Source organism: Achroia grisella, unplaced genomic scaffold (genome assembly GCF_030625045.1).
Source record: "Achroia grisella isolate CSIRO2021 unplaced genomic scaffold, CSIRO_AGI_Agris_v1 utg719, whole genome shotgun sequence".
In the NCBI taxonomy this organism is placed as follows: Eukaryota; Metazoa; Arthropoda; class Insecta; order Lepidoptera; family Pyralidae; genus Achroia; species Achroia grisella.
This window is the reverse complement of record NW_026713002.1, coordinates 1128118-1152244: the sequence shown is the minus strand read 5'-3', so window position 1 is coordinate 1152244 and position 24127 is coordinate 1128118. Positions and strand designations below refer to the sequence as shown.

Below are 24127 nucleotides of genomic sequence, written 5' to 3'. Positions count from 1 at the left end.
ATTTTGCTGAATCAAACCCGCGACCATTGGAAGTCAAGATTCTACTAAACCGCTAGACCACCGATGCACAATACGAGAATATAGAATAAAACGACATAATAGAAAAAATCTTGTTTTTATTATAGTATAAAAAAAAATCAAATACATAGTCGCACAACTACGTTAGGTTAGTAAGTGTAGGTGCGGGGTTCGAACCCGCGACCGGCGACTTTGTCGTCGATCCAGTCGCGCAGGTTGCCGACGTCCACGTAGACGCCGGGGGTGCCGTCCTCGCCGCAGCCGATGCCCCACGCCACTATACCAGACTGTATATAGCGGTCTTGTTCATACTGAAACCATATAATATCAAATTCAAATACAAATTCATGTACACATTTAAATTAAAATTCAGATTCATATTTAAATACAAATTCAAATTCAAATTCAAACTCAAACTCAAACTCAAACACAAACACAAACACAAACACAAATACAAATACAAATACAAATACAAATACAAATACAAATTCAGATTCAGATACAAATTCAAATTCAGATACAAATTCAAATTCAAATTCAAATTCAAATATGGCGGACATTACACCATGAGGCATTTTCTCCCAGCTAACCATTGGGCAAACAGAGATTTATGTGTGCAGTGCATTTAAAAATAAATAAAAAATATGTAGGTATACAATATAAAATAACAATGTCAAAAAACTATAATTCAGTCTGTATATATCAGTCTTGCTCATACTCAAACCATATATCATATACAGGGTGAGTCTGAAAATATACCACGCATGCATATGGCGGACTTAACACCTCGAGGTATTTTCTCCCAGTCAAATGTCAATAAATCAAATATGTATATTATTAATATTATAAATGCGAAAGTTTGTAAGTTTGGATGTTTGTTACTATTTCACGCAAAAATTACTGAACGGATTTTGATGAAACTTTACAGTAATATGGCTTATTCATCAGAATAACACATATTTTATATTGAAATATGGTTCAGTCTTGTTCATACTGAAACCATATATCATATACAAGCTGAGTCGAAAAATATACCCAACTTTATAGCCATATCATATACAGGTGAGTCGGTACGGTAACCATTTACCATCAGATGGGCCGTATGCTTGTTTGTCACCGTAGTAGTATAAAAAAAATCTACTCAACTATATATGTTACAGTATTGTTCATATTAAAACCATATATCATATTTTTTACACAAAACACTCTATCTCATACAAACAATCATACTCATTTCGAGGAATCGAACCCGCGACAATCGGATGTAAGGCGGTATACCAAACCGCTAGACCACCGAGGTCGCCTTATGTGTATATATATGATATATTACTATTATTATTTATGTTTATTTCATTCCATCATGCGCCATCCACCACCTTCTGTAGTCTGTACCTACTATACATATAAGTATATATTCCAATTTTTTTTAAATATGCAATAAAGAGTAATAAAAAGATTACCTGTATAGGACAGACTAACGGCGAGCCCCCATCTCCCCTGCAGGTGTCATGCTCGGCCTCCCCCCCGGCGCACATGAAGGACGAATGCAGCATGAAGTGCTTCCCAAGTCTGGTCTTCCGGAGCTGGCTCTGGCAAGTATTACGGTCCACCACGGGCACCTCCACCTGGGGAATATTATAATTTTTTATACAACGATTTTGGCAAACAAGCTTATGGCCTGTATGATGGTAAACGGTTACCGTAGAAAATAATAATTACCCAGGACATTTCACATAGCGCCATCTAGTCCCAACTGATATAAATACATAGATACAGTTTTATTGTGAATATATATATATATCTTACTAATATTATAAACGCGGAAGTTTGTGAGTATGGATGGATGTTTGTTACTCTTTCACGCAAAAACTACACAACGGATTTTGATGAAAATTTACGCTGATATACATAACTTATACATCAGAATAACACAAGTGCTATAATTTTCACGAAGGTGAAACACGGGCACACCTTATATGTAATATACGAATAAATAAATTCCTGGAGAGTTTGCCAAGATTGGGCAATCTTGAGCAGAATTCACTACTAACCTTCTTCAATATGACCTGGTAGCGCCCCTCCTTGCCGAACTTGTCCTTCCCCCACCCGGAGGCCAAGCACCTAGTGCCTGCATCGATCCTCTCCCGAGGGGGCGGAAGGCAGACCACACCTACGTTGGGGGTGAGTTCCATAGGCTCCGACAAGAACAGTAATGCGATGTCGTAGAATAGGTTCCCTGCAACCAATAATCCATTTCCATGTTGAATACTTCGTACCTAGTGCTGAACTACACCGGATTTACATCCACGAGGTCGTGAGTTCAATTCTGCCTGATCCCAAAAAAACTTTTTGGTCAAACAGTGAAGGAATTCGGTAACAAACCAAAAATTAATGTGAGATACTATATATTTGGTTTGTAATAGGATTACTGTATTCTTTTCGAACTATTCTAATGCTGTTAGCCGTAGCTGGACTTTACAGTTTTACCGAACGATAGAGGACGAATGACATTCCAAACCCGCCGACTTATGGAGCGGCTGAAGGCCATCTCCCGCCTGATGGATACGACTTTAGTCTGAGGGCACGGCTAGAGGTTCAAACCTTGACTTAGGCCGTCGTAATTTCTATGCCCGTTTGATTTGGACGGGGGATCGATCGGAGTGGATTAAAGACCGCGTTAGGATTACCCCATGGGATGTGCCAAGGGGTAATTCAACTCAACTCAACACTTCAATTCAACGCGGTTCCCCCTGGAAACCATCGTGATACATTCCGGTGAATTTGTCACGTTGGGCTAACAGACCTGACCTCATGTTCATCTTATCATCCTTCACTGATGCCCCGCCAGCGTAAACAGTTATCGTAGGGGACACCATTCTATTATCATCCTTTAAAAAAAGAAATATCCTAACGCGGATAGAGTCAAATATAATGAGTAAAATGTGGGCATGTCGAGTGTTGGCGACAACATCCATCGTTGATAATGCCTCTGACTATTGGGTGAAGGGGATTGTAAGATGAATTAATAACCTCATTGCTACCCATGTGCTATGTCAGGGTGACGCCACGAGGTTCCCCCTGGAAACAATCAAGTCAAGTTCCTGGTGAACTTACCATGATGACCTGACCTCATGCTCATCCTATAATTCACTGGTGGCCCGCCAGCGAACACTGATAACGCAGTCCAACTTTTATCATCCCTTACAAAACCCATATGGAATAAGGGACTAATTAACTCCATAAATGAAATGAAATTAATGAATTAATGAAATGATATGAATTTTATTATAAAAATGTAGTGGTACATGAATGCGATTTTCTTACATCATTATTAGTTATTTCGGACATGTTACAAACACACAATTTTAAATATTATAATATAATATATATATATATATATATATATAGTGTATTATGAAGGGGTCATATAAAGTACTAGTAAGTAGCGGATAGAGTTATAATGAGTAAAATGTGGGCATGTCAAGTTTTGGCGACAACATCCATCGTAAAATGTCCAGACTTGTGGCGGCGTGGTGGGCCGGGTCATTGTAAAAATATGGTCGAGCGCAGTGATAGTTGACTCATCCGTCATACTCGTGAACGAGTGCTGCTTGTAGGGACTGGTCTGCTCTTATCACTACGACTGATTTCCTCTTTAGTTGTTTAACCAGTTGGTTATATATTCAATATTTTTTCTATTTGAGTATTTAATTGAATTAGTGCTAATTGGTGGTTTGTATTCACACACTTAAACTTAAAAATGTAAAATAATAATAAAATTATTTAAAAGAGCAACACGCAAGTTTCTTGCTCGTTCTTCCTGTGATGAGACAGCTATCCGAATGAGCGGTAGATTAAAAAAATGTAATGATTATTCAAAAGTGCTTCAATGTAAGTTTATTTGAATAAATGATTTTCTATTCTAAAAATGTATTTTACATGACTATGTTAGTCAGTTTTTTACATCATTATATAGTCTTATTAACAGCATTGACAAACACACAATTTTACGTGCCGCAACTCCGATTACAATATAATATATATATACCGCGCGTACACTACGCTACCAAGGAACAGGACATTATTGACTACATCCGGACCAAGTAACCTGACATTGAGGGTGACGCAGCTGGAATCGAGTCACAACGCGAGCTTCAAAGCGTTCGTGGCCCGGGTCAACACCAATATGCTGCCCACCTTCACGAAGGAGGACTGCTGGCCGAAGGGGGTGGTCTACCGGCTCTACCGTGGGAGATTACCTTCAACAGTGCCGTGACAATAGAGACAATTTAAAGTAATATTTTATTATTATTTCTTATGTATGTTAGTCTATAAGGTATTTATAATATGGGCCATGTAGCCTGAATTAAATAAATAAATAAATAAAATAGATCTTTTTTTCATAAATACATACATACATAATATTATACATAGAAAACACCCAGACCGACACAAACAGTATGACTGTTTCTATTCAATTTGAAAATATCTTATTCATGTAGGTCTATTACAGACTCTTATGATATGTCAAATCTATCTATGTAATCTATTTATTTATTTAATTCAGGCTACACCTGAATTAAATAAATAAATAAACAATAATATAATTACTATCTGACCCCTTCATAATACACTTATATAAACGTGAACATAGTTCAATATACTATAAACAAGGTTTTAGATTATATGATTTTTTTTATATTTAAAGTAAAATCGGTCGCTTTCTTTATGGCGACATCATTTTGGCATATGTCTATGTATATTATCTTGTATGTGTTCCTAATTCTTTTTTTTTATATTTCATGATGGAGAATAGTAATAGTTTAAAATTAAAACTGAAACGAGATGTCACAAAAACTAAGACCAATTCGTCGTGTGAGGGGTTTTATATTTTTTGACATCACATTTGAATTTCAGTTTTTAACTATAAAAATGTGACCACTTGTCACACCCCCTGTGTGACAAGTGGTCACATTTTATAGTGGTGGTGAAAGGTTAAGATGACTGAAGCTGATGTGACATATTTTACGCCCCTAACAGCCGTGTTACATATATTTGCAATTAAATTTATTTATTTAACTTCAATGCATACAATACAATATAGTAAAATATAGTAAAGTACATTTGGCGAACTTAACATCATGCTGCATTTTCTACTAGTCAACCATAGGTAGTGCAGATAATAATTTATTTTTTAGGAATAAATCCTGCGAAAGAAAAACTTGTGTTTCAGTATTTTGCCCCATACTCGGTTCGTGGGTAATTATAATTAGACAGTAGATCTTAGACTAGGATTAGAGAAATTTAGATTAGGTAAGAAAGCAGTATATGTGTGGATGTACATATATATATTCGTATGTATGTGTGTGTGTGCGTGTGTGTGTGTGTGTATATATGTGTGTGTGTGTGTGTGTATGTGTGTGTGCGTGTGTGTGTGTGTGTGTGTGTGTGTATCTAAGTACCTTTATTGAAATCCTTATGTATTTCTATATGAGACACGTTCCTGTCTTGATATGGGTATATCTCCTTTGTGGTCTGCGTGTCCCACTCGCCGGCCCTGACGCGCAGTGTCTTCGCGGTGGCGACGTAGTGCGCCGCCGTCAGTACCACCTGAGGATGGATGAGGGATCCACCACCCACGTACACGTTCAATTTCTGCCCTTCTGGGTCTTTGTCGTTTACTGGTTCAATCCTGTAAATATTGTTTATAAACATTATCAAATATATATTCATATATAAAACAAAGTCGCTGCAGCTGTTTGTTCGCTTATATCTTTTAAATTACGCAAAGGATTTTAATGCAGTTTCAGTAATAGATAGAATGATTCAAGAGGTTTTATATGTATAATATATGTGTGTTATAATAGAGAACAAGCCACAAAATTCAAAGATTTGTGATGCATTTGCGAAACCGAGACGGCCGAGACGGTGGGCGCCTAACGTTTTATCCACTTCTATATTTTTATATGTTTACAACTAGCTGTACCCGCGACTTCGTCCGCGTGGTATTTAACTATATTTTTCTAAAATAAAAGTAATCTAAGTTACTCCTTATTATATCAGCTACCTACCAAAAAAAGTCCCGTCAAAATCGGCCCAGCCATTTTAGAAATTACCCGGAACAAACACACAGGCAGACAGACAAAAATTGTAAAAAATGTTATTTTGGTGTATGCACCGTATTTATCTAAATATATATAACTCAAAGGTGACTGACATAGTGATCTATCAACGCAAAGCCCAAACCACTGAACTGATCGGGATGAAATTTGCCATGCAGGTAGATGTTATGACGTAGGCATCCGCTAGGAAAGGATTTTGATTAATTCTATCCCCAAGGGAATAAAATAGGGGATGAAAGTTTCTATGAAACTTTGTCAATTTTAAACCAATCAGGCTGAGACTTTGCATACATAAAGATACTATGACGTAGGCATCTCATAAGAAAGCATTTTGATAAATTCCACCCCTAAGGGATAAATTAACGCGTGCGAGCGAAACTACGGGAAAAAACTAGTATTTATATACATGTAGTAAAAAAACGGTTACTTCAATATTACAAACAGACACTCCATGTATATGTATGGATGATGATTCTAAGTGTTAACCTTCGTCTATATACAAGAACAGCACTCCGAACATCACGTTATCATATGACACCCGTGACCACTCATGTCTTCCCATTCCAGAGTACTAAGATGTCATGCCTCTTATCCTGTAATTTCACTGCCTAATCTGCACCTGTTAGGGTTCACATCAATATTGTAGGAAAATCCGATATTTTAAAAGATATTAGAAGAAGGTAGTTTATGTTTAGTACAAACATGTAAATAGCGCCATCTAGTATTTATACACCGAACTAAGTTGTTTGTCATACGATAACCGTTACCCCCTCATCTTTCCCTACTACCCGGATTTAGGTCTATAAATACGGAGGTCGGTAGTTGAATAATCCTCTTTCGTTGGGTGAGCCGCGGCATTCAGTCGACGAGCGCAGAGCGTGCCGGTTGTGTTTTGGATACTAAAGTGAATTGTATTAGAAATGGGTTTATCCCGGATTTAGTTGGGCTTGCGGAGAAGCTGCAAGTAGTGAAGGTGAGTGTTAATGCATTCTAAAGGGTCCTTTTAAAGCTACACTCGTGTCACAAATCACGGGCGCTACTTGGGGTTTCTCTTCCAGTATCCGCCTTCAAAGCCTAAGTCATGGTCATAATTAATTGGGGTCTTACACACCCTACAACCGAGACACAGCTTACAAAGCAAGCTGCTTGGCGAATGGAATAGGTGAGTCTGAGGTATCAGTAAACGTTTATATTGGTGTATACTGTTTATATATGTAATGTTTGTTATACATTATTATTAATTTGTCATTATTATTATGTTTTTATTTATCTTCTATTCTAGTGCCACATCCCCTTGTCTTTTCTCCTCTACCCAAAGGTTGTCTAGAAGAGATTGCGTAAGCGATAAGGTCTCCTTTTGTACCCTCTTAATTTTAATTACTCTATTCATGCAATTTACCTGGTGCAATAAAAAAAAAAAACGACTTTGTACAAAGTAAACTTACTTGAGGATAGCAACCATCCATGGGAACTCGCCGAATTTGGCCTCGCCGTCTTTATCGCCAGTAATACGGAACCCGACGCCGTTTTTGTTGCGCCAACCGCAGCCCACTTTCTGTAAAATGTTATATAAAGTCATATTCCAATCTTCATTTATATATGAGACAGTATATTTTTTTCTTAAATTATTTATTGTACAAAATTAAAAAAGTTTCAATATAGGGACAAATATGAGCTGAAATTACTCGGTTCAGCTAGTTAATAATATAAACAAACTTCAAAAACTAAAAATTAAGAAATTTCATTTAATTCAGTATGCCTATAGATTTTCGACTCGTGAACATATTTTAAATAAAAAGAAAAACAGCTTGCTTCGTAAGCTAGTTCGGTAGTAATAAATAAAAACAAAAGAAAATATGTGACTCTTCAAAAGAACTTATATTAAGATTATATTCTTTCTATTTATATATACATATGTTAGTCTGTAAGGTATATATCGTATTTTTTTAATGCATGATAATGGAATAGTCTGCGCTAACGATATACGCTGGCGTGGCACCAGTGGAGGATGATATCATGAGCATGAAGTTAGGTTTTAGGCTGTTAGATTTTACTAGAAATTAACCACAATGGTTTGCAATGGACCGCGTGGAAGTAGACCTAGCACATTAAATTGTTAGCACATGGTATAACTATTCCCCATTACTAACAATCCCTTCTTCCCCTTATATGGGGCATAAAGATGCTCGAAATGAAACTATGTTATCTTTACTAATATTATGAAGCTTAAGAGTTTGTTTGAACGCGTTAATCTCAGAACTACTGGTTCGAATTAAAAAATTCTTTCTGTGTTGGATAGTCCATTTATCGAGGAAGACTTTAAGCTATATAACATTACGCTACTACCAATAGGAGCGGAGCTGCAATGAAAAATATTGCAAATGGTGGGGAAACGATACGCAGACGAAGTTGCACGGGTCAGCTAGTCTATAATATTACTTACAATCTCCTTATTTTACTATGTTATATACATTCAAAAGGTCATTAGTTTTATATTTAAAATTCTCGTGTCACAATATTAGTTACCATCTCCAAGCGGCTTGACCGATTTTTATGAAATTTATGCATATTCAGTAGGTCTGAGAATACGACTACTCGTCTATTTTTCATACTCCGAAGTGATAAAGGTTGACCGTAACATTTTTTTTATTTGTTGGTCGATTTTTTTTTATAATGTGGCATTAAAATTACATACAACCCTAAATTTTCACCCTTCTATCACCAACCCCAATTTTTAATAGCCATTTTAATTTATGTGGCAAAACAACGTTTGCCTGGTCAGCTAGTAAATATATATAAACATCTTTTATGCATTACATAATATAGTTAAATTCTAGGAACCGCTCTAGGTCAAGCTACAAGATCTCTCCGATCATAATAAGGGGCCATTCGAAAATTACGTCACATGTGAAGTGTGACATTGACACAACAACGACGACCCCGATGGTCGCGGGTTCGATTCCTCGCACGGAAAACACGGCAATGTATCATGAGTATGATTGTTTGTATCGGTCTGGGTGTTTTCTATGTATATTATATATATAACAAATCTGCTTCCTGTAGATGGCGCTGTGTTATCTGTCCTGGTTATTTCTTTATTATTAATCTCGTTATTCTACTACGTTCATCAGTTCATCTATACTCTATACATATAAATAAAATTGGAGTGTCTGTTTGTAATATTAAAATAACTAAATTAAGTTTTTTACTACATCCATTTTTAATATAAATACGGTACATACAGCAAAATAACATTTTTTTTTTAATTTTAACTGTCTGTCTGTTTGTTCCGGCTAATCTCTGAAATGATTGGACCGATTTTGACGGGACTTTTTTTGGCAGGTAGCTGATGTAATAAGGTAACTTAGGCTAAGAAAAGTAAAGTTAAATTCCACGCGGACGAAGTCGCGGGAACAGCTAGTTAGTAAATATACATACAACAACACATCTTTTATGCATTACATAATATAGTTAAATTCTAGGAACCACTCTAGGTCAAGCTACAAGGTCTCCGATCATACTCGTGTAAGGGGCCCGTAATTTATGTCACATGTGAAGGGGGACGACAAAGTGTGACATTGACACAACAACGTCAACCTCTGTGGTCTAGCGGTTTAGCACACCGCTTTACATCCGATGGTCGCGGATTCGATTCCTCGCACGGTACGAACATTTTTATTCATGAATATATATAGATACATCAGAATAACATATATACTATAAATTTCCCACGGGTGAAACCGCGGGCACAGCTAGTAAATTATTTTTACTGCTGTATATATCCACTCATCTAGAAGTATCTCCCATCATCTAGGAGCCCCTCTTAGCCTTCTAGGAGCTATAAGTTCTTGTTATTTACATTTTAATTTGAGTATTAAAACACGAAATGTATCTATTAAAATGTGTCGTACTGTGACCGAAGGGGGTGTGGGCAAAAGTCACACAATTTGTGACAATTTATGGATGGCCGCTAATAAAATCGTGAAAGAACCGTGTCTGTACATCAAATATATTTTGAACTAGCTGTTCCCGCGACTCCGTCCGCGTGGAATTTAACTTTATTTTTCTGAAATAAAAGTAGCCTAAGTTACTGCTTATTACATTAGCTACCTGCCAAAAAGTCCCGTCAAAATCGGTCCAGCCATTTCAGAGATTAGCCGGAATAAACAGACAGACAGGCGGACAGACAAAAATTATAAAAAATGTTATTTTGGTATATGTACCGTATATAGTATAAGTCCCGTCAAAATCGGGCCAGCCATTTCAGAGATTAGCCGGAAGAAACATACAGACAGGCGGACAGACAAAAATTATAAAAAATGTTAATTTGGTATATGTACCGTATATAGTATATTCATATGCATGCAGTAAAAAACGGTTATTTCAATATTACAAACAGACACTCCAATTTTATTTATATGTATAGATGTATAAGTACCTAACGTGTCAGACGAATAAGTACAAATATATTTTGAATAAGACCACAAAAACCAGCCTTCAATAGCAACATACAGTATTACTAAAAAACTAGCGGTAAAACCTTGATCAAATTTATAAAGAACCATAAGAGAAACACTATCTTTCATATAATAATAATCTAAGGCCAATTCACACAGCGCCAAGTTAGCTAAAGCTTGTGTTATGGGTACTAGATAACTGATATATATATATACATAGATTATTTTTTCGTTATCCTATATATATTATTTAGGTAGTATGTTAAATTAAGATTAGGTATTATTACTATTATTTTATTTTTCTCTCTTGTTTCCTTGTGTAATTAGTGAATATGTATGTAATTAGTGTTTATAATTGTGTGTATTTATATGTGTGTATTTTTATATTATCTTCCTAAGTGGGGCATATTGGGAGATTGTAAAGTTCAGTATGACATAAATAAATAAATATATTATACATACACACTCAGACCGATACAGTCTGCGTTGCGAATGAGTGGTAGAAAAAATAATAATGAGCATTTAAAAATACTTGTATTGAGTTTATTTTAATAAAAAAATATTTGTTTGTTGTTTCACTGTTCATTCAACTTGAATGAACATTCAAGATGCAAGATTTTTATGAGCAACCTGCAGGTTTCAAAGCAAGGGTTGAAGTTCAATGGATATGTGATAGTTAAATTATAGAGTAGCTTAGTAATTCGGAATAGCAACGCAAGGGGGGTGGGGAGAAATGGGGTTGTTCGTAATGTGGACTGATGATCTTATTGCCAGCAATGTACCATATCAGGTTATTTGTATCCTTTTGTCCTTATGAAAATAAAACAAATATTTTGTACTAATACACGATTTGTATTTTCCCTTAATTGATAGCTCAGAATGACAAATTTAAAATTAGTGTTCTGATATTTTTTTTTAAGTTATATAATACAATGTGGCAAAATGAGGTTGCATACATTTATAAGTAACACCTAACATCTTAGTCATAGGTTGACCTCTACGTGGTTCCCCCTAGAAACCGTTGTGATAAATTCTTGGTGAATTTGTCACGATGGGCTAACTGACCTGACCTCATGCTCATCTTATCACCCTCCACTGGTGCCACGCCAGCGTAAACTGTTAGTGCAGGTTTTTATTGATGACAATGGAATGATACACATTATGTATACATCTGTACAATTCAATTTATTTACTAGAACGTGTGTACATAATGGCACATGTAAATAAAATTGAAGTGTCTGTTTGTAATATTGAAATAACCTTTTTTTACTACATGCATATGATTATAAATGCGGTACATACACCAAAATAACATTTTTTACAATTTTTGTCTGTCTGTCTGTCTGTCTGTTTGTTCCGGCTAATCTGATGTAATAAGGAGTAACTTAGGCTACTTTTATTTTAGAAAAATAAAGTTAAACTACACGCGGAAGAAGTCGCGGGAACAGCTAGTCATCCCTAAAATAAAACGCAAGGGGGGTCTATTTGCAGGCGACAGTTACCACTTTCCACCCGGCAGGACGGTAGGTTTTAAGTAATTTTTTTTTGTAAAAAACTTATTCATTAAGAATAAAGTATATTATATGTATTAGAGTCATCAGGGTTCATTAACCCGTATTGAAACATAATAAAAAAATCTTGTTTCTCAAAAGGACGCGATTCTGCGTTCCGAACTGGTTATTAGCGATTAAAACATAAAACCGTTATTTTATTTATTTTCACACAACGCAAAATGTCAGACCAGTTCACCACCTGGTGGAAAGTAGGTGCCTAGTAACAGTCATATATATATACACTAGCTGTATATATAAATATTGTCTTGTCACAGAAATTGAAATCGCTGTTAAAAATTAGGGGTTGGTTATAGAAGGGTGAAAATTTAGTTACCGTACTCCTCCGAACCGGCTTGACCGATTTTTATGATTTCATATGCAGTAGGTCTGACAATCGGCTACTATCTATTTTTCATACCCCTAAGTAATATGGGTTGACCACCCCCACTATGTAATATAAAATGTTAGGGTTGTTAATGAAAGTAGTTGTTAATTAATAATAATAATAATATTTCAGGTAATTCACACAGCACCATCTAGTCCCAAGCTAAGCAGTGTTTGTGTTATGGGTACGAGACAACTGATACAAAAACAGATTTTTTTCGGTAGGTAAATACAAACATAATATACATAGAAACCACCCAGACCTATACAAACAATCATACAAATGAATACAAAGGTTTGTGCCGTGCGAGGAATCGAACCCGGGACCTTCGAAGGTAAAGAGACCTACACTAGATCACTGAGGCCATCAAATTGTCATCCATTGTCAAGGTAATAATCAAACAGGAAGCACTGAATCACTGGCGGAATATGCCAGGATTAGTACAAAGCCCTAAGAACGAACTACTCGTATAACTCTAAAAGACTTTTACTATTGTAAAAACAATATATGCATCATGACTAGGGCCCTCACTGGACAGTGCAAGCTGAATAAGCAAAATTAGGCCTGCGCTCAACAAAAATCTGCAGAATTTTGCCAAATGGAAACTGAAATGCATCCTTTGTGGTTGTAGCCCACTCATGCATAAATGAAATATCTTCTTTGGAAACTATACATTATACCCTGAGGAGATAAAAACCAATTGCTCCTAAGAATATTCTTCAATTCTTGTTCCTGATGGGTCTAGGTAGCTTTGAAAAAAGGCGAGCACGATATGTAGGTCGCAGTGCTACAGGTCTAAGCACCTGACAATAGCCCAAACACCTCAAATAAAATAAATATATTATCTTCTTAATTAGTGACGGGGGGTGGCGACTCCCTTCCACTAATTACGCAAAATAAACACATGGCAAACTTAAGCCTGTGCTCAGAAATCTGCCGATTTTGCCAAGCGGAAACACCACTACACATCCTAAGTGGTTGTAGCCCAATCATGCATAAAGGAAATATCTTCTTTGGAAATATACACTCTATTCTGAGGACTACTATAATGCTGTTGGCGCAGCTGGTCTTTACAGCTTCACCAGACGATAGGGGGCCAGTGCAGACGGCACTCCAAACCAAAGGAAGGACTTATGGAGAGGCTAAAGGCCAACTCCCGCCTGACGTATTCGACTTTAGTCTGAGGGCACTGCTGAGGGTTCGAACCTTCGCTCAGGCCGTCGTAATTTCGATCCCTTAAGAATATTGTTCAATTCTTATGACGGGTCTAGACCCGTCAAGGATTATCCCTGACGGGTCTAGGTAGCTTTGAAAAAGAGCGAGCCTAATAAATCTATGTAGGTCGCAGTGCTACAGGCCTGAGCAACTGAGCTAAGCACCTGACAATAGCCTCCGACTCCCCCACTAATTAATATCATATTGACGATACACTGATGTCAAGGTCCGATGCATTGATGTCGCTCAACCAGTTTGGAACTGGGTTTACGTATTACTGCAAAACCAGTTCTCGTTTAATGTGACTGTGAAATTGTTAATGCCCATTTATTACCAAGTTTCTGACGGCTCGTTATATTAAACTGGTTTTTAATGTGAGCGTTAATTACTGAACTTATAATTGCCTCATCTATCGAGAATTTGGGGGGAAAGGGCTTGGTTGTAATGATTATAAACTGTCCGCTACCTAGCAATATCTCGGGTTGATGTTCAGATGGTTTTTTCTGCAAACAATCGTGGTTGAATTCTGGTGAATTGAACAACGGGTGGCCAAACTAACTTCGTCACTTCTATTTTTAACGATTAGGTTTCTTAACAACTGTATCATCTATAATTTTATATGAAGAGAATCTAAAGTCACTAAGAACAATATATGCATCACTAGGGCGCTCACTGGACACGGCAAATTGAATAAACACGTGACAAACGTAGGCCTGAGCTCAACAAAAATCTGTACATACGCGTAACGTAACCTAAAATACCCTTCTTGTAGAACCCCATGCTGTAGTCTCTTGAGAAAACCTCAGCAGGTAGGGGGAAAGGAGATTATTATCCTTGATTAAATAATCCCCTTTAAATATATAATATATCTGGTGCAATAGTATATAAATAAATCAAATAAACCTTACCTGTTCCTCCTTGGGTGGGGGTGGGGGCGTGATAGGCTCTTCAGGGGGCAGACGGTCCGGTGACAGGCAGCACGTGTCCATGTAGGAAGGACAAGGGCCGCTACCGCTGTAAGAACCACAATGTGAAGTGAAACTTCTCCGGCTGTATTAGGACTTGGGTGGACTAGCAGTTTAGCATACCGCTCTACTTCTGAGTATCGTCGCAAGTTTGATTCCTCGGACGGTGCAAACATTTGTATTTCATAAAAATGATTGTTTGTATCGGTCTGGGTGTTTTTCTATTTATATTATGTATGTATTTACAAAAAAAAAGTATTTATGTTTTGTAAGTGTCCTAGTACCCATAACACAAGCTCTGCTTAGCTTGTAACTAGATGGCGCTGTGTGAATTGTCCAGATTTATTTATTTACTATCTTTGGTCACGAAAAAGCGTTAGCGTCGTGTGAAGGGGATAGACGATATATCGCATTTGAGAGAAAGAGAAGAGTGGTGGAAGCGGGGACAGTACATTTTGGCAGCCGCGCGGAGAGCAGGGAGTCTGCTATCGCGTTGAGAGAGAAAGAAACTTGTCCCTTAAAGTTTCATACTGTAAGGGACAAGTTTCTTTCTCTCTCTACCGCAAATAAGATGATAATAATAAGAGATTTTTTTGGAAGTTAGGAATAATAATAAACTCTTTTTTGTACATATAGAAGAAACACAATAAGAAAAATTGTAAACAGATAATTTATAACAAAAGGCGGTCTTATCGCTATAAGAAATGTCTTACAAAAAACCTGGAAGATAGAACTAACGTACTCGGGAAATGTAGATGATAGATATTATTAAATAAATAAATAGACATACACATATAGGTATAAATATATAAAGTTACACATATACATACATATAAATACTGATTGAATAAAGATTAAGTGCGTAGCGGTTTCTATGATGATTGTCGCATACCACATCCTTGTTAATGTAAATCTACTTAAAACAACATTTATTTAAAAGAGTAACACACAAATTTCTTGCTTATTCTTCTTGTGATGAGTCTGCGTTCCGTTCCGAATGAGTGGTAGAATAAAAAAAATGTGACTATTCAAAAGTGCTTATATTAAGTTTATTTGAATAAAGATTATTTCTATTTCAATATACAATATATTGGTAAATTCCAAAGATAAATAAAAAAATGAGCTAGAATGAGATGATGAGATCTTAGTCTGTGTCGAATATAATACTACTAACTACTAATACTTACAGTCCGGCCGCTGAGAGTGCGTTTCGGACAGGTCGGGATCCAATGGACGATGTAACTTTGAACCGACGTACAATTTACGGAAAAATTCTATCTTCTATTTGCCTTATTAACAAGTCATATTTTAGTCATTATACCAATTTATAACAAACGTATTAATTAAGGCTATTCTAAATTCTAAAAACAATAGATTTTAAAAGTCAAACTACATCCAACTACGCTGTTTCAAGGTTATGTCAACTGGTTGTTTTTTGTAGTGATGTGACCAAATAACCTTGAAAAAACGCAGTTTGATGTGGTTTGACTTTTAAAAAGCATGTATGTACGTCAGTTCAAAGTTACGTCGCCCTTTCGATCCCGACCTGTCCGAAACGCAAACTCTGAGCGGCCGAACTGATTTTCTTTACTTGCCTTTTGTTTATAAGTAATTTATTACAACAAAGTGCGTCAGTTCAAAGTTACATCGCCCATTCGATCCCGACCTGTCCGAAACGCAAACTTTGTGCTGATTTTCTTTACTTATGTACATTATATCTATGAGTATCTTATACAACATCTCTGACTTACCGAATATCTATGAGACCAACTCCATCTTGGATGATCTTGTTGTTCTTAATATCGCAGAGATAGTACCGTACGCACTCTCCCGGCTCTCCGTTGTCAGTAGTACACGATGTATCATCTGTAACATATTTTATCAAATTATCGAATTGATTGTAACAAAAATAAATAAATAAATAATCCTGGACAATTAACACAGCGCCATCTAGTCTCACGCTAAGCCGAGCTTGTGTTATGACACTAGACAACTGACACAAATACATTTTTTTTCGTAAATACAATAAATATTATACATAGAAAACACCCAGACTGTTACAAACAATCATATTCATGAATACAAATGTTTGTGCCGTGTGAGTAGTCGAACCTGCACCATCGGAAGTAAGGCGATGTCCTAGACCGCTAAATTACCGAGGCCGTCATTATTAGTGAATAGATAGATAAGAGTTTTTACCTTTATCTTAATATAAGTTATTTTTTTTTATTAATAAATATATATAAATAGCTACTTTAACTTGGGTCTAGATGGCGCTGTATAAATTGTCCTGATTTTATTATTATTAAAAAATGTGTATACCGTCATTCCCAGTAACTACTCCAGGCACAAGGGTAGAAGACTCGCCCTTCTTATCTCCGAGGGTGGGCCCGGGTGTCGGTCTCGGCACTGGAGCTATCGTTGTCAGCAGACCACTATTGTCCCCTGGCTTGCCGAATATCTGCTGCAGAACAGACTCCAGGTCTCCACCGCCATTCTCCTGACCATTGACGGTCAGTAATACCACAATTATTGCTAATAATTTATACATCTGTAAAGAAAGAACTCCAATATAAACACGGTGAGAAGAAAGGGGATTGCTAAAATAAAAGTAGCCTAACTTACATCAGCTACCTGCCAATAAAAGTCCCATCAAAATCGGTCCAGCCATTACAGAGATTAGCCGGAACGAACAGGCAGACGGACAAAATTTTAAAAAATGTTATTTTGGTGTACATGTCGTATTATTCATATGCATGTACTAAAAACGGTTAATTCAATATTACAAACAGACACTCCAATTTTATTTATATGTATAGATAATGTTTACTATATAATTTAAAAGTTAAAACATGCTGGTAACCCTGAATGTGACTCCCACTCAGCATTTATACTGTAGTATAACTGAGTTATATAACAGCGCTGATATTCAACGTCGCTACCAGATATGATATTTGTGTTCCTTCCATGCAGTTGCACTTTTAACTTATATTAATTGCGAAGTTTGCAGCCCCTTTTGGTTTATACACTCTCCTTTTTATCGAATTATTCTAATGCTATTTGCCGCAGCTGGCCTTTACAGCTTCACTGAAAGATACGAGGCGGGTGCAGATGGCGCTCCAAACCAAGGAAGGACTTATGGAGCGGCTGAAGGCCAACTCCCGCCTGACGGATACGACTTTAGTAGGAGGGCAGCGCTAGGTGTTCGGGCCTCGGCTCAGGCCGTTTTAATTTCGATCCCCGTTTGAATTGGACGGGGGATCGATCGGAAGGTGGCAAACAAGCATTCGACCCATCTGATGGAAAACGATTACAGTGACCACTAGGGGTTCGGACCTCGGCTCAGGCCGTCTTAATTTCGATTCCCGTTTAAATTGGCCGGGGATCGATCAGAAGGTGGCAAACAACCATTCGGCCCATCTGATGGAAAACGATTACAGTGATCGCTAGGGGTTCGGACCTCGGCTCAGGCCGTCTTAATTTCGATCCGTTTAAATTGGACGAGGGGTCGATCAGAAGGTGGCAAAAAAGCATTCGACCCATCTGATGGAAAATGATTACAGTAACCGCTAGATCGGACCTCGGCTCAGGCCGAGGTACGCAGGTAATTTCGATCGATCGGAGGGGGTGTCCATGCTAACTAATGGCTAGTTGTATAATAACAAGTAATACAAAAATATAGCACATCCGGTGTTTTTAATAATACCACTAACCTGCCGGTTTCGGATTTTCCCTATGTCCATAATATATTTGTATAATAATATGTAATTTCGCGCCAATTTATGATCACCAGATTATAGCGGATTATTAACTTTAGATTTGTGTATATTCAGTTTTTTTTTTTTTAGATTATAAAAGTACTTTTTTGTCTATGATATATTATTTTTATTTTATGAAAACGGATGTAAATTAGTAATTAAATCAATTTATGTAGAAAACACTCCGGTTATTTCCCTGTACCCACAACATATTAGTAAATTTGTATTATGACGAGTGTGTAGACACGTAATTTGGCGGCAATTGTCATAGATTAAACCAATAACAGATTATTAAGTAATAATATGTGATTTTTATATACTTTTTCTAAATCATAGTTGGTCATTGTTTGTCTATGACACATTTATTTGTTTATGGCCTCGATGGTCCAGTGATTTAGCATACCGCTTTATTTCAGATGGCCGCGAGTTCGATTCCTCGTACGATGCATTTGTATCATGATTATTTTTATGGGTGTTTTCTATATAATGTATATATGTATTTATATTAATTGTCTAGTACCCATAACAAAAGCTCTGCTTAGCTTGGGACTAGTTGGCGCCGTGTTATTTCTCCATGGTTATTTATTTACTCAAATTGTCCTGGGGTTATTATTATTATTATTATTATTATACATCGTTCAACTATATATGAAACAAATTACAGTTAAATTACACTAAACGTAGTGATTATTTGTTAAGTGATAATCAATAACCCGATGTTTGTTACTCTTTAACGCAAAAACTACTAAACAGATTTTGACGTAACTACAATAATATCTGACTAATATTATAAGGTTTCTTAAGGGTCGGCAACGCGCACGTGGCACCCCTGGTGTTTCAAGCGTCCATAGGCTACAGTAACCGTTTACAATCAGATTGGCCGTATGCTTGTGTGCCACCTACGTGGTATAAAAAAAAATGCGAAAGTTTGTGATTATGGATGGATGTTTGTTACTCTTCCACGGTGAAACTGCTGAACGGATTTTGATGAAACTTTATAATAATATAGTTTATACATCAGAATAACATAGGTTAGCTACCAAGATACAAGTGCAATATAATTTTAATATATGAGGCCATTCAATATCTTCATTTATACAATATGATAACCTAAATGACCACTTAAATGTTAATAACAGTATTATCACAATGTCTGAACTTGTTATTTCCCCAACAAACATTCTGATTCGAATGTTTGTTGGGGAAATAACAAGTTTATATAGGTGATAGGTATTTATCCATATACATTAATTAGGCGCGGCTTTGTCTGCCTTTTTTATATAAAAGATTAGAATTTTTAGTATAATGTAGGTTTTATTCAAACATAATTTTGTATGGGCTCACTGATAATGAGTATCTAGTGGGATGAGAGTGATCCTTATTTCTTTCAAGTTAACGGTTGTTTAACTTGAAAGAAATAAGGATCACTCTCATAACCGCGCGGCCCAATTAGTATATATTAAACAATTAAAACCTGTATCGTTACATAGTATAAAACAAAGTCTCCGTCGCTGTCTGTCCGTCCCTATGTATGCTTAAATCTTTAAAACTACGCAACGGATTTTGAATTTTTTTTTTAGTAGATAGAGTGATTCAAGAGGAAACCTTATATATATATATAATACATGTACACCCGTGCGAAGCCGGGGGTAGTAGCTAGTAAATATATAAAATTAAAGTGTCTGTTTGTAATTTAAAATTAATAGCATTAGTGTAATTCTGTTATGCATGTAATAGCTAATGTTATATGGAGTAACTTAGGGTAGATACTCTTTAAGAATTTTTTAATAGGTATTTTAATAAAAAAAATTATTTCATATGGACGAAGTCGCGGATAATAAGTTAGTTAATAAATAAATATCGACAATTATATGAGTAGGTATAATATCTAGTTTAAATACAAATAATGAAATTTCGACGGTAGTCAGTCTTATCTTATAGGTTTTTAGCTATAAATAACTAATCTATGGTTTCTTACAATAATATTCTTATAAAATACCCAATAAATTAGACAATGAATTTTAAATACTTACTTTTAATTTAACCTACAAGATCTAACACACACATTCAATCATAAAGTACAAAAAACACAAATAATAATAAAAAAAGACACTTCAAACCAACCAAATCGTGTTTAATCACTTCAAAATTCTATGAAAAACACTCAATTCGTAAACTATGTACGAGGTCAGCACAGACTATAAAGGCGCGAAACGCATCGAGCCTTTTTTTTCTTAATTTATTTTTTTAACGTTTTCCTGTACGCGCAAGGTCGACCGTTTCGCGCGGTCGGTGCGGTCATACTAGTTCGCCACATCAAACTGGCCATTTGCGGCTTTGTAATGTTCATATTTAATTATGGTTTCGTAAGATTATTATCTACATATAATAACGAAGCTGTATATCGATATGTCTGTATAGTTGTCAATTTATATAAGGTTAATTGTAAACTGTACCAAACCCATAGCTATTGTTTTATTAAATACTAGCTGTGCCCGCGACTTCGTCCGCGTGGAATAGACGAATGACAAATTTCCATACAAACCATCATCTATTTTATTTTAACCTTTAAGGGAAAATTCTTTACAAACTTTAAATGTCATATTTGTTTCTATTTAAACAACAGCCTAAAAAATAAGTTTCAAGCTTCTAGATTTAAAAATGACGATTCTTCCATATACACTTTCATCTCTCCTTTCATAACCTTCCCCATTAAAAAGCCTATGTCAATTTTCAGGATATCTAGACTATCTGTGTATGTAATCACATTTAAATCGGTTCAGTAGTTTTAGCGTAAAAGCACGACAGACAGAGTTACTTTTGTTTATAATATTAGTAAGGATTATTTTTATACAATTATTTCGCATTTTTTTCGTTTTGCATGCTTGTTGTGACGTATCACAATTGTGCTCTATAAAAACGAAAATATCTATTTACAATTTTTGCTTGCAAATAAATTCATTAATCCATGAATCTGATTCAATTTCACAATTAAAAGATTAAAAAAAACATACAAACTTATGGTAACATGATAATTTTATGTTCTATTGTTTATTATAAAAACTATGTTTTTAACTGTCAGTACTAATAAATTAAAATAAGAATTTTATACTTCTGTACGCAGACAAACTCGGGTTAACATAATAGCTACAATTGAGGAAAACATGTAAATATACTTGTTTACACTAAAATGGTTGAATCACAGAACAACCGCTATGTTATACAGATAAAGATAAACCAAATGCCTAGTGGACGTAAATAAATAAAGGTTTAGTATTTGAATGTAAGCAAAGTGGACCGACGATATGGTCAAGATGGCTGGAAGGCGCTGGATGCGAGCAGCGCAAGACCGATCGTCGTGGAGATCTTTGGGGGAGGCCTTTGTTTAGCAGTGGACGTCTTCCAAGCCGAAATGATGATGATTTGTATATAATAATAATAATAATTTTTATTTCAGACAACATGATCCATTTTGTTAGTAACAGCTTAATGACATAACTTATCCTAAGTTAGTAATAAAATATAAAATAAAAATGTAACTTTTAACATATTACCTGCCCCACCCAGTATCTTAGAATGGGACAGTCTACTTTACATGCAATTGCCTTCAGGACACTGTTGGAACTCGCCCGCACTCTGCCGAATAGGGACGTTATTCGATTCCGCCGTATAGCATAGAAATCGTCTGTGCGCTCTTGCGCAAACATATGTGACGCGCTGCAGTGGCGGGGCAGCCCCAACAGTGCCCGAAAGGCATTGTTATATTGAACACGAAGAGCATTGTAGGTTTTTTGAGTATAGTTGACCCACAAGCCGCCAGTGTAGAAAACCTGACGAAATGCCTTAAAAAGTGTTATTTTGACTTGTTTTGTACACCGGGCAAACCTGCATGCCAACATATTACTTCTAACTGCCAATGCTCTTCTTTCAGGTTCTAGTCCATATCATCTTTTAATGTGGATGTAACAATATGTCCAAGATATTTAAAATTTGAAACAAGGTTCTATATATTCCCATTGTGTGATAGGAGGCAGGTGGAAACAGGGTAGAATATGGGGTCGTGTAAATGTGTAGGAGTGAGGAAAGGGGGTTATTTTAAATATAAGGTGGAATCAGGGTAAGATATGGGGTTGTGTAAATGTGTAGAAGTGGGGAAGGGGGTTGTTTTAATGTCACAGATAACATAATATTACATAGTAATGTGACTAATGAATTTATAAATGAATGAATACAAATTAGGAAAGAAAAAATATATAAAAAAAGAATACAAACAATGAGCAAGACAGGACACAGAAGAAAGATTTCAATTTCAGATAATATTCCCGTAATTTACGTTTGAAGGACTGGTGGCGACTTTGACAAGTCGTTCCAAAGTTTTATTGCCTTTTTTTTCTATAACACAGGGAGCATGCGGCTCACCTGATGGTAAGTGATTACCGCCGCCCATGAGCACCCGCAACACCAGGGGAATTGCAAGTACGTTGTCGGCCTTTTAAAAAGGAATAAGCTCTTTTCTTAAAGGTTTCAATATCGTATCGGTTCGGAAATACCATTGCTGGAAGATGATTCCACAATGTGGTTGTGCGAGGCAAAAAGTTTCTAGAAAACCGCACTGTGGAAGACCGCTATTCATCCAGATGATCAGGATGGAATGGACACCGGACAAATGCTGTCGGTAATATGCTGACGAAGCTAGTAGTAGTAGGACACAGCTAGTAAATAAATAAAAGCAACAATACTAATAGGATTTTAAATGAAATTTAAGCAATTTTTGAAATTACTTCATGTTAAGCGGTTGGTCAAAACAAACAGTGTCATAAATATACGGATTTCACTGTATTTGTTGCAGGCAAACATAATGAAGGATGATGGCTCGTTACAAGAAGCGATGACCTTAAAATGTGTTGTAAGAACTCAGGATCTTTTTTTATGTAATGGAACAAACAACTTGATGGTTAAACCAATGGTGAGTCTTTTTTTTTTATGGATGATAATGAAATGGTGCACCCGCCTGCGCTAACGGTTTACGCTGGCGGGGCACCAGTGGACGGTGATAAGATGAACATGAGGTCAGGTCAGTTAGCCCATCGTGACAAATTTAACAAGAATTTATTACGATGGTTTCCAGGGGAACCGCGTGGAGGTCAACCTGACATGTACATTGCTAGTAATGGGGTCATGAGTCCACATTACTAACAGTCCCTTTCCCCCGCCAATGGTGAGTGGTAACCGTGACATATATACATGAACAGGGTAATGGACGTCTCGTCGTCGTGTGACGCTCTGGTTCCAGTTCCCAGTATGAGGGGAAGGGAATTGTTAGCAATGTAGATTTCTTTTAATGGATGATAATGGAATGGTGTACCCGATTGACGCTGGCGGGACATCAGTGGAGGATGAAATGATAAGATGATAAGATGGGTATTCGTGATAAATTCAATATCAATTAGTCATAATGGTTTCCACGGTTAACCGCGTGGAGGTCAACCTGAAGTGTCCCTGGAAGACATTTTGATTAATTCCTGGTGAATTGATCACGATGGGTGACCTGACCTCCTTTTCGTATCATCCTCTACTGGTCCCGCGCCATTATAAACTGACAGCGTAGACGAGAGTTCCATTCCATTATGATATATCCATGACAGCCTCGGTGG

General features: G+C 36.4%; 1 protein-coding gene across 1 annotated transcript; it reads right to left on the bottom strand.

Annotated features, from left to right (window-relative positions):
* Window positions 1-99: 99 nt before the first annotated feature.
* LOC131850263 (phenoloxidase-activating factor 2) lies at window positions 100-20790 on the bottom strand. The gene is made up of 9 exons (XM_059200454.1): window positions 20507-20790; window positions 17038-17266; window positions 16467-16581; window positions 14659-14764; window positions 7586-7695; window positions 5481-5710; window positions 2070-2254; window positions 1479-1643; window positions 100-329 (listed from the first exon to the last, which is right to left on the bottom strand). The coding sequence occupies exons 2-9, from the start codon at window positions 17264-17266 to the stop codon at window positions 168-170; spliced, it is 1302 nt and encodes a 433-aa protein (XP_059056437.1). The 5' UTR covers window positions 20507-20790; the 3' UTR covers window positions 100-167.
* Between the last annotated feature and the right edge of the window lie 3337 nt (window positions 20791-24127).